At 47.3% G+C, this 12024-nt stretch overlaps 1 protein-coding gene across 1 annotated transcript; it reads right to left on the bottom strand.

Annotated features, from left to right (window-relative positions):
* Positions 1–114: 114 nt before the first annotated feature.
* BRI3BP (BRI3 binding protein) lies at positions 115–7122 on the bottom strand. The gene is made up of 3 exons (XM_058037165.1): positions 6919–7122; positions 6029–6131; positions 115–4901 (listed from the first exon to the last, which is right to left on the bottom strand). Exons 1-3 carry the CDS (start codon positions 7120–7122, stop codon positions 4483–4485), a joined length of 726 nt encoding a protein of 241 aa, XP_057893148.1. The 3' UTR covers positions 115–4482.
* Positions 7123–12024: the final 4902 nt, after the last annotated feature.

The following is a 12024-nucleotide window of genomic DNA, read 5'->3' as shown; positions in this document are numbered from 1 at the left end:
ATCCCATCCCATCCCATCCCATCCCACCCATTCCCTCCCATTCCACCCCACCCCACCCCATCCCATGGATCCCATCCCACCCCACCCCTCAGAGCCTCGGCAGGCACTCGCAGCTCAGTGCAAAGTCTCAGTAAACATTTATTCGAAGCTTTGCCACAATACCTTAAGTTGATTTGTGAAACTGGTCTACAAATACTGAACTACGGAGTACATGGTTTGGATGGTCCGATAAAGGAATAAATAAAGGCATGTAAAGCTCTGTAAAAAATAAGTCTGGTACAGTTGTAACTACTAACAGTATTACCAGTAGGATCTCGTATGTGTCTAGGATCAGAAGTGAACACACGGCATCTCTTCAGACCAAATCGTTTTTACATGAACAATTGTACAAACTGAAACACTGTAATCATGAAACCTGATGTACAAAACAGGATGTGAAATCACTACCATCAGTGCCAACAACAAGTGCTACCACAGCAAATAGAACTTCTGAATAAAAGGAAAAGATCGGTTTTTACATGTGCTGTCATCACAGGTCGATGGAATTATCCAAAAAGTTTAAAATACATGCGGATACAATAAAACCTTTTATTTTCCAACCCAGACAAAGAGAACTCATGGTCACTTAACGCCATTAGCTGCCAAATACGGATCAGTATGTGAGGCAAACCACACTTAAACACTTCTACACCACCGAAGAGCTAAGGTTGATACTGGTCTATCCACAGCGACGATGCAACGAGCCTCGAGAAGCAAAGCACGACGTGAAGGACGCGCTAGAAGCACAGCACTGAGCCACACCAGGTTTTGTACACTGCACCCTGACACCCAAAAACCACTGGGAAAGCGCCACATCCCACAGGACACATCGGGTATTACAGCTGTGTGCGTCCGGAGGAGCCGCCCTGCCTGAGCGGGAAAACTGCAGGATTGCAGAGGCTGGGTGCTAAAACAGGCAGGTAAAAATCTTCAGGAATGGGAAAAGCACTACAGGATTGCAAAGCTGGCTCCCAGAGCAGGCAGGTGAAACCTTCAGGAATGGGAAGAAACCTGCAGGATTCCAAAAGCTAGGTCCCAGAGCAGGCAGCTGAAACCCTCAGGAATGGGAAGAGAACTGCAGGATTGCCAAGGCTGAGTACCAGAGCAGGCAGGTGAAAAGCCTCGAGAGCAGGAAGGACCCTGCAGGATTGCAAAGGCTGGGTCTTGAAGCAGGCAGCTGAAAACCTTCAGGAATGGGAAAAGCACTGCAGGATGGCACAGGCTGGGTCCCAGAGCAGGCAGATGGAAACCTTCAGGAACGGGAAGAACCCTGCAGGATTGCAAAGCTGGGTCCCAGAGGAGGCAGCTGGAGCCCCGTGGAGTTCCCAATGCCAGCAGCCAGAGCCCATCCTGGGCGCTTGTGCCCGCTGCTCACACAGGGATGGGCTCTCCAGCGGCCACAGGAAGGTCCAGGAGCAGGGCCAGGTCCTGTCCTGCAGGAGCAGCCAGGTGGGACTGTCCCTGTGTCACCTGTGCCCCAGCAGCAGCTCCCAGCAGGGCACCATGGGCATGGCTGTGGCAGAGCTCCATCAAGTCACAGCAAAAAGCCAAAGCCACCAGGGTTGTCCCACGCCATCCCTGCCCTGGCCAGGTGTCACCTGCTGAGGGTTGTCCTGTGCCACCCTGCAGTGTCACTGCCAGGGTTTGCCCAAGGTGACACAGAGCCCTGCCTGTCTCTGAGATGCTCTGTGGGATACAAAAGCATTGCAGCCACTGGCACGGGTTTCTAAAAAACAGCAAAATCCTCCATGGATAAAGTAGATGGCCCAGTATGGAAAATACTTGTAAAAGGTATTTACAAAAGTCAAAAGAGATTAAATACAATAATACCACATTCATGTCCCCAAAAGCGCTTTCACTACAGTGCATGTTTAAAAATACAGAGCATTTTTAAAGTATATATTTATATATGTATATATATATATTGAAGATTAGATTGTGCTTTAAAAAAATCATTACTTCTGAATTTGACTAATGTGAAAACTGAGTGCTGGGAAAAATACTGATTAAAAATACCCAATTTTATATATACTGCTTTTCACATAACATTTTGCTATACATGGGATGCAAGTAAATATAAAAATACCATTTTTCAAGCAGCAGGGTGATCCAAATAAAGAGTATTAATATAGGAGGGCTGATTTTACAAAAGTAAGATAAATGATTAGACAGGGAGAAACCATAATCCAAATTAACTTTTATATAATACTTTCAAAGAAGTCTTTATCATAGACACCTCTTAATATATAAATGTTCAGTACTTTAACTTTAACGTTAAATATGGATTACACAAAATACAATCTATGCAAACTGACCCAGGCACATTGTCCTAAGAAGGCAATGGAGCCACTGACACGAGCAAGGTTTGCAAACTTTGGTCCTCAGGTCTCACATTTGGCAAAACACATCAAGACCTGACAAGCTTTTCTAGTCAATTCCTAATTTCCAGGTTGGCATTTTAGCCCAGTCCTCTGTGCACAACAGTAGGGAGAACTGAGTCTCCAGGGAAGACTCTGTAATACTATGGAAAATGAGCTGAAAAAAGGAATTTACCATCATTTACATTTTCAGCTTGACCTAATGGACTATTTGCTGCCATAGTCCCTATCTGATCACAGGAATGATTTTAAGTTGTGATAACCAGTTATTTAACAACTCCAAACTTGTTAACAACTGGGGTGCAGGGGGATTTACAGGTGACATAAAAAATTAAAATGCATTCCAACCGTGCCAAGTGCATATGAACTTCAACCGTGTTGAACAGAAGTGATCACCAGGAGTAAAGGCCATTAACATGGATTTAAAAACAACCCCCATGGAAATGCCACACACAGACAGACCCAAAGAGGTTCAGGCAAGTAACACACACATTCCAAGAAGAACATTAAAACTTCAGCATAAAGAGAAAAATAAACTCGCCCCACAGTTACATTCAGTTAAGCATCACACCCAGAAGCTTTGCCCAGTGGAGGACAAGCTGTGCCCAGCCTGTCCCACTGGGGCTGGCACTGGCAGGCACACCTGGGAACCTCCTCCTCCTCCTGGTTCCCTTGCTTTGCAGCCAGGCCCCATCCCAGACCAATTTTTGTTGCGTTTTTTGATGCAGCTGTTTGTTTGGACCCTATGGGATATGGAATGCTCCAGCTGTGCTCCATCCTACCCCTGGTGCTATCAGAACTGTGCTCATCACCAGGGGCAGGTGCTTCCCTCCCTCCTCACATCTGTGTCCTTGCATGCTGCTGTTTCCAGGTGAAACCACATTCCAGGCTTCCTTCCCTGAGCTTCCCTTTGTTTCAGTAAACCAGCACAGCCAGTGATGCCCTACCAAGTAAGAAACACAGAAATCCTGCAAAATAAAAATTGCTCCAAAGCTCCACTGCTTTGAAAGAGAACCGTTTCCTACACCCTCCTCCTAAAGGTGACTCGCCTTTCCCAAAACCTAACGAGGACAGAGACTTCAAGCAAAAAGCTCCTATAAAACTATTGGAATTTTAGAAAAAAATCCAGATCTTCCTGAAGATAATTTATTGCCGCTGATTGGTCCTGAGAAAGCTTTAAGCAACAATACATTTGCACGTGTTTTAACTGCTGCCTTTTCTGAGAAGGTACGTGGGTCCTGAGATTAAAAACCATGTTTTACTCTATGCACTTAAGCTTGGAAAATGCTTCACTGTGCAGATCAAATATGAATTACAATTTGTCACGCTACATCTTCCTTCTGTGCCAATTTATTAAAGCAGATTTCCTTCCAGACACTAACAAATTAAAGTTCTCGGGATGAAATGCAATGATAAAATGCCACACGTGTGCTTCCTCACATTGGACTGGCATTTAAGGACTTCAGATCTTCCTTCTCCCTCATTCCCCACCTCCTGTTAAAAGCTATGGTGTGAATTTTTTGGCCTGGATACCAGAAAATTCCTCATCTGATACTCTATGAAAGGCAACTTCAAGGCAATGAAATAAGCCAACAAAAACATAAAAACATTCACAACTCTGAAGAAAAAATATGGACCCACAGCAGTTACTTCTCAATGGAAGTGCTTGGTAGCTTGAGATTTTTTTTTTCTTTTTAACTGTTAAAGTGTCAAATTTGCATATGTTTAACTCAATTTCAATATCTGAAAGACTACTCAATTTGCTTTTATAAAAACCTTACAAAAGATGTTTTTAAATGCTTGTAAAAGTAAGCGTTTATCTACTGAGAAAACTCTAGTACTGGATAAAACTCTGAATATACAGCTGAATTTTGTAAATGTTTTTTCTTTCTCCTAGAAGTCTAACGGCTGAGTGTTTAACCTAGATAAATTAGTCTTAGACACGATGAAAAGTTATAACTTTGCACACTTTTTACCATGTGATGTTTTGTTGCTTTGTAACTTCGGATGAGACAGTGCTAAGGGTTTTTCCAGAGCTGGTGTTCAGTGGTCAGCGGGGGCTGGCTCATTGCTCAGCGCCCCTGTCCAGGTTCTCAATCACCCTGGAGAGGCGGATGTTCAGCAGCCTGATCTGGCTGTCCAGGTGGTCCATCTTCTCCTCCAGGCTGCTGTTGCTGTTCCTCCTCCAGTAAAAGCCAACGGGACCCGTCATGAAGTAGACGGCCACGACGAAGCAGAGGGGCAGCACGGCGTGCTCGGGGTCCCCCTCGTACTTCTGCAGGATGTACACACAGGACAGGGTGAACAGCGCCACCCTGGCGATCCAGAAGAAGCGGCCAAACAGCATGTGCAGCAGATAGAAGAAGAATCCGAGGAACAGAGATAAAAACCAGTAGGCCAGCAAAATGGCACCGATCAGCAGCAGGGCGCGCGTCGGGTTGTTGGCAATGGCTGCTGGGCTGAAATAATGAGTCAGGTTGGAGGCTGGAAAACAAAGGGAAACGAACAGGATGTTAATGAGAGTGGGCTGGAGGTGCACGGGGCAAAAACACACAGAGCACAGCTCCAAAGGGTCACATCCCCACAGCACTGGGGCAAAAACACACAGAGCACAGCTCCAAAGGGTCACATCCCCACAGCACTGGGGCAAAAACACACAGAGCACAGCTCCAAAGGGTCACATCCCCACAGCACTGGGGCAAAAACAGAGCACAGCTCCAAAGGGTCACATCCCCACAGCACTGGGGCAAAAACAGGCACAGCTCCAAAGGGTCACATCCCCACAGCACTGGGGCAAAAACAGGCACAGCTCCAAAGGGTCACATCCCCACAGCACTGGGGCAAAAACAGGCACAGCTCCATCCCCATAGCAATGGGGCAAAAACACGAGCACAAATCCACAGAGCCAAACCCCCACAGAAATGGGGCGAAAACACAGAGCACAGCTCCAAAGGATCAAACCCCACAGCAATGGGGCAAAGACACAGGCACAGCTCCACTCCCACAGCACTGGGGCAAAAACATGAGCACAGATCCAAAGGGCCAAACCCCCACAGCAGTGGGGTCACAGCACTGCTTTCTAAAGTAAAGGGTAAAGCTGGTTCACCTATTTCTGGATGAACCTTCCTTCAAATCACTGGCTCAGCTCCAAGGATTCAACTGAATTCATTCCAGGAAAGGTGGTAAAGGCTCTTTAAAGACAAACCACTCTAGAGCCTGAGGTCAAAACTCATACTGGGGCTACAGATCCTGCTTTGTAAAAGTGACATTCTAAAGGCTCTCAACTGCACCTTTCATTTCTCTAGTCCTCATTGATTTCTCTGCACTGTTCCTGGCTGTGTGAATCCATTTAATGACGGATTCACCAAGGAACCAGCCGTGCCTGGTAATTCATTCTATACACATCCTGTAGATACACAGACAGAAATGGAATGGTGGGGTTCAGTCTCCTTGTTTGAAGATACTAATAGGAAAATCAAAGCCATGTGAAGCTGAGAGACACACCACTGATGGATGTTCAAGCAGCATGATAAAATGTAACTGTTTTCCCATTTGCTTGTAAACACTGATACGGGCTGAGACAGTTCAAGGGTAAGCAGGCATCAACTTACCATCAATTCCAAGAACATCTAACAAATCAGTCCATATTCTCCAGAATGTGTCCATTAATACATCCACCCCATTCACAAACCTCTCTGTCAACCTTGAGAAAAACTGAGAAATAAAATTGAAAATTAAAAAAATCCTCAATTCCTAAAGTAACACTTTGAGACTTATTTGTCATGAGTAGAATCATAATTCATTAGGCAAGATTTGCAGATTATTTTGTAGTCCTCATGGGAAAAATTGTAAATCTGATTTTTTTAACTCTGTGAATCATGAATTTATGCATTGCAATTATCGTTATTGTAGGTATTTTGGCATGTAAATGCACATCTTGGCAGGATTTTAAAATGCACTTTATTGGCTTTACTATCGTTTTGAAGATTAGAGATAACACTATTACCAACAACTGGCAAAGCAAACCAAAGAATTCCTTTCATCGAGCAACTGAGAGATGTCCCCAGCATCACACGCAAATGTCTCAGGTGTGCTCAGAGGTCAATCCAAGAGAATTTATCTCGGCCTGAGGACAGCAGGCACAGAGGAATGGATGCACGCCTGCTTCCCTGCCAGTTCCGCTGGCCCCACGAGCACAGGATGCTCTGCCCTGCAGCCAGAGCGATTTCAGCTCCTCACCCAGCGGCCCGGCCGCCTCCCCACCTCACACCACCTCTATTTAAGCCTTTAGCTGCTATTTCCCCCCGCTTCCCTGCAAGCCCGGCCTCCCGGTTTGCTCCCCACAGCAGCGCTCCTGAGGTGGCTGACGAGGCCACGGCCGGTGCCGCACCGAGCGGGGCGATGGGGACGCGGGGCTGCGGCCTCAGAGCCGCCCGCTCAGCGCCGGAGCAGCGAGGCGAGGGAGCCGGAGGGGAGAGGGGGGCGGCGAGCGGCACCTCACCTTCTGCAGGGCCCGCACGTTGTCCTCGCCGAAGAGGCCGCTGACGCCCTGGTAGAGGCCGCTGGCGGCGCGGCGCAGGCTGTTCTGGCGGTCGGCCCCGCGGCTCCGTGCGGCCCGCACGCCGGGCCCCGCCGCGCCGAGCAGCAGCAGCAGCAGCAGCAGCAGCGCCGGGCCCCGGAGCTGCACCCGCCGCGCCGCCGCCATGGCCGCCCCGCCGCGCCCGCCGCAGCGCCGCCCGCCGGCCCCGCGCCGCAACTGCGGCCGCACGGGCGGGGCTCCCGCGGCGGGAGGAAATCACGGGGACGAACGGCCCTGAGGGGAGAGAGCGGAGAGCGGCCCTGAGGGGAGAGAGCCGAGAGCGGCACGGCGGGGCTGGGAAAAACGCGTGGTTTATAAATGGCCTTTCGCAAACATTCAAATAAATATTCAAATAAATATTCAAATAAATATTATATGTGTTGTGGTAGAAAGTTATGTTCTATTAATTCTCTTAAGTAGTGTGTTAAATATAGTTTTAGGTTGTAACAAAATGTTAAAATAGAAGCTATGCTATGTAGGATGCTTTTCTTCTACAGAAAGGACTCGCACTGAGACAGCAGCCACAGGACACCTGAATCTTTCAGAGAAAGAGAATTTATTGCTCCATTATCAGGAGACACGAACTTCTTCCCACCTCGCTCGGTCGGGATGATGCTGTCAGGATTCAGAGGAAGAAGCGGACACTGCCCAGACAGAATCCCGTGTTTGAATGGAAATTATGCATCATGGATGAGGTGTATAAATATGCAACAGGTTATTGTTTTTAAGGGTTAATCCTCTGTTAACGTGGGTCCTTCTTCGGGCTTGTGCTGCCCCGAAAAAGGTACCCGGACATCCGTAACTCTTTATTTCTATTGTCTCATATTGTCCTAATTCAAATTGTCCAAATTATTATTACTCTAATTGTATTACTATTTTTATAACCATTTTATTACTATTAAAATTTTAAAACCAAGTGATTGGCGTTTTTCACAGGGTCCAACCAACCCCACTCCTCCATCACACACACACACGATTAGAGCACTGTGCCTGGTGCCACAGGGTTAGATTTTATAGTTTTGAGGTTCTGGGCTGCTTTAAGGTATAGTTGTGAGCTTTACATTAGTAAGATAAAGCAATTCCATCTCTATCTGGGGACTGAGGATAAATGATCCAAATCTCAGGCCCAAGAGCAGAAACAATGTGGAATGAAAAGAGAAAAACAAGCAGCATGGGACTTAATAATCTAAAACTATAATTGCAGAATTAACTCCAATACGTGAATGGAGCAGAATTTACAAAAGTGAGAGATCCCCTGACCAGTCATCTTTTTTGTGGTCATTTTTGGGTGTAGCCCTGGCTGGGCTCCTGTGCTGCCCAAGGTGGATCCGTGGAGGCCTTCTAATAAATCCCTGCTTTATTCTGTGACTCTGCCTGGCCTCTGTTCCAGGGCAGCCTGCACAGGGCACCGTGCCCAGCTCGGGGCTGCTGGGTGCAGGAGAGATAAGGAGCTGCTGGACAGGGTCCAGCTGAGGCCACAAAGATGATTTGGTGTTTGGAGCATCTCTTATGAGGAGAGACTGTGGGACCTGATTTTATACTCCATGTTCTTGGAGTTTAAGCCCTGTGGCTCAGCCTAGGACTGCTAGCTGAGTAGACATTTAGAATATAGACATCTCTGCCATGGCCTTTTTCCCAGTTTTAGTCTGGCCAAAGCACTTATTTTCACATTTAGCAGAACAGCCTGGACATTTCAGCATTGTTTTCTATTTGGCCCTGGAAGGCTCGGGCCCATATCCAGGAAGGTACTTAGGATTCGATTTCAGCAGGATATAGATGCTTTGTACATTTATAAATTTTGCTTTCATTTAAGATTTGCTGATCTGTTGTTACCTGTGTACAGTCTGAAGCCTCATGCTCTCCCAGAACAGGTTGGTAACTGATGATATTTTGGAGGTGCTTAGGAGGTTTCTGTCAATTCCACGTTGTGCTTATCCTCTGAGCACACACTAAATGTCGGCTTCCGGGGCATTTCTTGCAAGTTACATCATACAAAATAACCTTGATGATAATTAGTGTAGTTTTCTGTGCCTGGTATATTTCTTTGCTTTGTTTCCAGTTGCCATGGCCTTCCCTTGTGCTGTTTATGATTCAATGGGTCTTGTTTGTGCACATTTGGGAACATTCCTATTTCTCTGTGGGAATTTCTGTGGAGGAATCCCCTCAAAATCCCTTCTGTTGTGTCTTCCCATCTGTTTTCCATGGAGTTCCAGAGGCCTGTGGTACTGGCTGTCCTTTGCACGAGGTCAGGACAATTTGGGAAAATTCCTGGTATTTCATTGATATCCTGGCCTGTCTCAATGAACCCATTTCAGGTGAGTTTATCTCTCCAAATGCCCAGCTCTTATGAAATTACAGGATATTTCACCCTCCTCGTTTAAATAAATGAAACAGTGTCTGCCCAAAGAATACATTGCATCATGGCATGAAACACAGATCTCAGCCACACTCGGCTTCTCTGTGAGGAATGTCCTCTGGAAAGGGTCTCACTTTCTGGAAAGGTCCTTTGGTGAGGGTCTCACTGTACAGAGGAGGCATGGGTGTGCTTCTCTATTTCCTCATCTGCACTAAAAACTCTGTAAGTTATTTTACTCAGAAATAGAGATTTAACAACAATTTGAGCAGTGTTTAGAAAAAAATCGGGGGCTTCTAGGGCTCTGAGTTTTAGCAAATCACAGGGTTCTCTCTTTCAAAATTATCATTATGCTCAAAAAAGTGGCATGGCCAGCTGATGTTACAGTTCCTAACCTCCCTGACCCTCATATTTCTGTCTTTGCTTCATCTCACAGCCTCAAGCTGTCATAGCTGATCTCTTTATGGCCATTTGTCATTTAGGCCTTTTTTCCTTAATGTCCTCCCCATGAGGGTTTTCTTGCAATGTGTCAACATTTCTTTTCTTCTTTTCCTTTTTTCCATTTCCTTTTCCTTTTATTTCTTTTTCCTTTTCTCCAAACACCTTTGATTTTGATTCTGGTTATTTGTACTCCTGACACAATATAGAGGCTGCAGATATCAAATGAGCCAGGAATTTCTTATTCTTATCCAGATTCATTAACCAGCTGGCTGATGCTCTGAATATAGGATTTTTTTTTTTTTTTTAATTTCCAAAATCTTTAGATGTCTTAATCCAGCTGTTGGTTCAAGGGATCATGGTCAGGCCTTGGCGTATTGCAGAGATTGCCCTGAGGTATTATTACAAAACTTTTATCTCATAGATTCTGGCATTTCATCAATTTAGTCTTGCAGGTGACTCCAGGTTACCTCAGAGCCCTCAGTGGGGTAATGTCATCAGCAGCATGATTCTTTAGAATGGCCCCTAATCTAATCTGAGGCAGAAAACATGATTTCATTTCTACCCTATTGTTACTATTAGCAGGCATAAGGCAAAGCTTAAAAAGATTTGGGAATGGGCAATTCCAGTTAATCTCATTCAGGCTATTTTCCTCCTCCTAATGTAGTCTCCAATCTTAATTGCAGTAGTACTGCAGTCCTGTTAATACCTATTTTCTCATTAAAGGTTTGTTTAATTTTCCTTCTTTTACTTCCGATTTTTCCAAAGTCGCTTTTGAAAGAGGGAAAAACTGGTTTGGATAAGGGAAAACTGGAACGGAGGCAGGGAACATGAATGCATAACCCCCTCTTAAATAAGGAGTAAAACTCCTTTACAAGAGTAGAACTGCTGCTAGTAAGTGAGGAAGTGCTAGCAGGCTTTCCCAAAAGCCCAGTTCTATCAGCAAATCCATCGTTCCCCTTCCTCCTGAGCTATAACCGGGCCAGTCCTTTATAAATTACACCTTTTTCAGCTCAGCGAGAGGATTTTTGGGTCCCTTCTCAGGTGATTTAGCTGCTCATTTTCTTTTTAGGAGTTCAGGTTGCTTTGGGTGGGAGAAAGCGGCAGTTTTGCCTCTGCTTTTAGGAGGAATATTTAGCAGAAAGGATATTTTAGACATTAGAGCGGCTATTCGGGAAGGAAGGTGGGTGAATGACCGGCCCTGGAGGCGTTTCAGGAACGGTTGCATGAGGCGCTCACTGCCGTGGTCGGGTTCACAGAGGGATGTTGAGTCACAGGCTGGAATCGATGGCCTCAGGCGGCTTTGCCAGCCGAATCGATTTTTTAATGCTAAAACGGGAAATTTCGGCACCGCCCCGGCGCTGAGGGGACCCGAGGGACCCCCGCCCCTCCCGCCGAGTGCATGAGAGCGCTCCTCTGATTGGGCACACCTCCCCCTGATCCGGCCGCTCATTGGTCGGCGGGGAGAGTAGCTTGAGAGACCTCTGCGCTGATTGGTCCCTGCTGGCGTCGGTTCTTCCCCCGTCGGGCCAGCCGCGAGGAGAGCGCGCTCTGGGCTGATGTGGGGCCAGGCGCGCCGCAGCCAATCAGGAGCGGCTGCGTGCGGGCCGCGGTGCGCCGCGCGGGATCCGTCCGCAGCGCGGGCCCGCCCGGCCCTGAGGGGCGCGGCGGCGGCGGGCGGGGCGCGGAGTCACGGCATGGCTGGGTGGGGAACGCTGCTGTGAGCACCGGGGCCGGTCTGCCACCCAAACACCGCCTTGTCATCCACACCAGAGCCCTCAGTGCCGTGTCAGACGTGTCCTTAAGCACCGTGATTCCATCACCTCCCTGGGAAGTATTATTTTACTGTCTGTGGAAATAAAAATATTAAGCTGAACCTCTCTCCTGGCACAGCTTAAGGCTCTGTGCTATCACTTGTTCCCTGGGAGCAGAGCCTGACCCCCCTGGCTGTCCTCCGCTGTCAGGAGCGGTGTAGAGCCACAAGGAACGCCCCTAAGGCTCCTTTTCTCCAAGCTGAGTCCTTTTCCAGTTCCCTCAGCCTCTCCTGGTGCTCCAGGCCCTCCCCAGCTCCATTCCCTTCCCTGGACACACTTTTAATGTCCTCCCTGACCAGAGAGGCCCAGCCTGGGTACAGAACTCGTGTGTGGCCTCACCAGAGCACTGGGGTTAGTAGGCAGCCCCACATTCCTGAAGTGGGACCCCCTCAGTAAAAATCACAAATTACAGGTCTGTTTCCA

This window comes from Melospiza georgiana, chromosome 18 (assembly GCF_028018845.1).
Source record: "Melospiza georgiana isolate bMelGeo1 chromosome 18, bMelGeo1.pri, whole genome shotgun sequence".
NCBI lineage: Eukaryota > Metazoa > Chordata > Aves > Passeriformes > Passerellidae > Melospiza > Melospiza georgiana.
Note: the sequence above shows the minus strand (reverse complement) of the source record. Positions and strands in the feature narration are given on the sequence as shown.

What these genes read in the sequence shown, in the direction of transcription:
- BRI3BP (XM_058037165.1), bottom strand. Translation starts at nt 7,122, where the DNA reads ATGGCGGCGGCGCGGCGGGTGCAGCTCCGGGGCCCGGCGCTGCTGCTG. An exon ending in ACGTGCGGGCCCTGCAGAAG is followed by an intron (nt 6,132 to 6,918) that starts GTGAGGTGCCGC and finishes TTTATTTCTCAG; the next exon opens with TTTTTCTCAAGGTTGACAGA. An exon ending in AGATGTTCTTGGAATTGATG is followed by an intron (nt 4,902 to 6,028) that starts GTAAGTTGATGC and finishes TTTGTTTTCCAG; the next exon opens with CCTCCAACCTGACTCATTAT.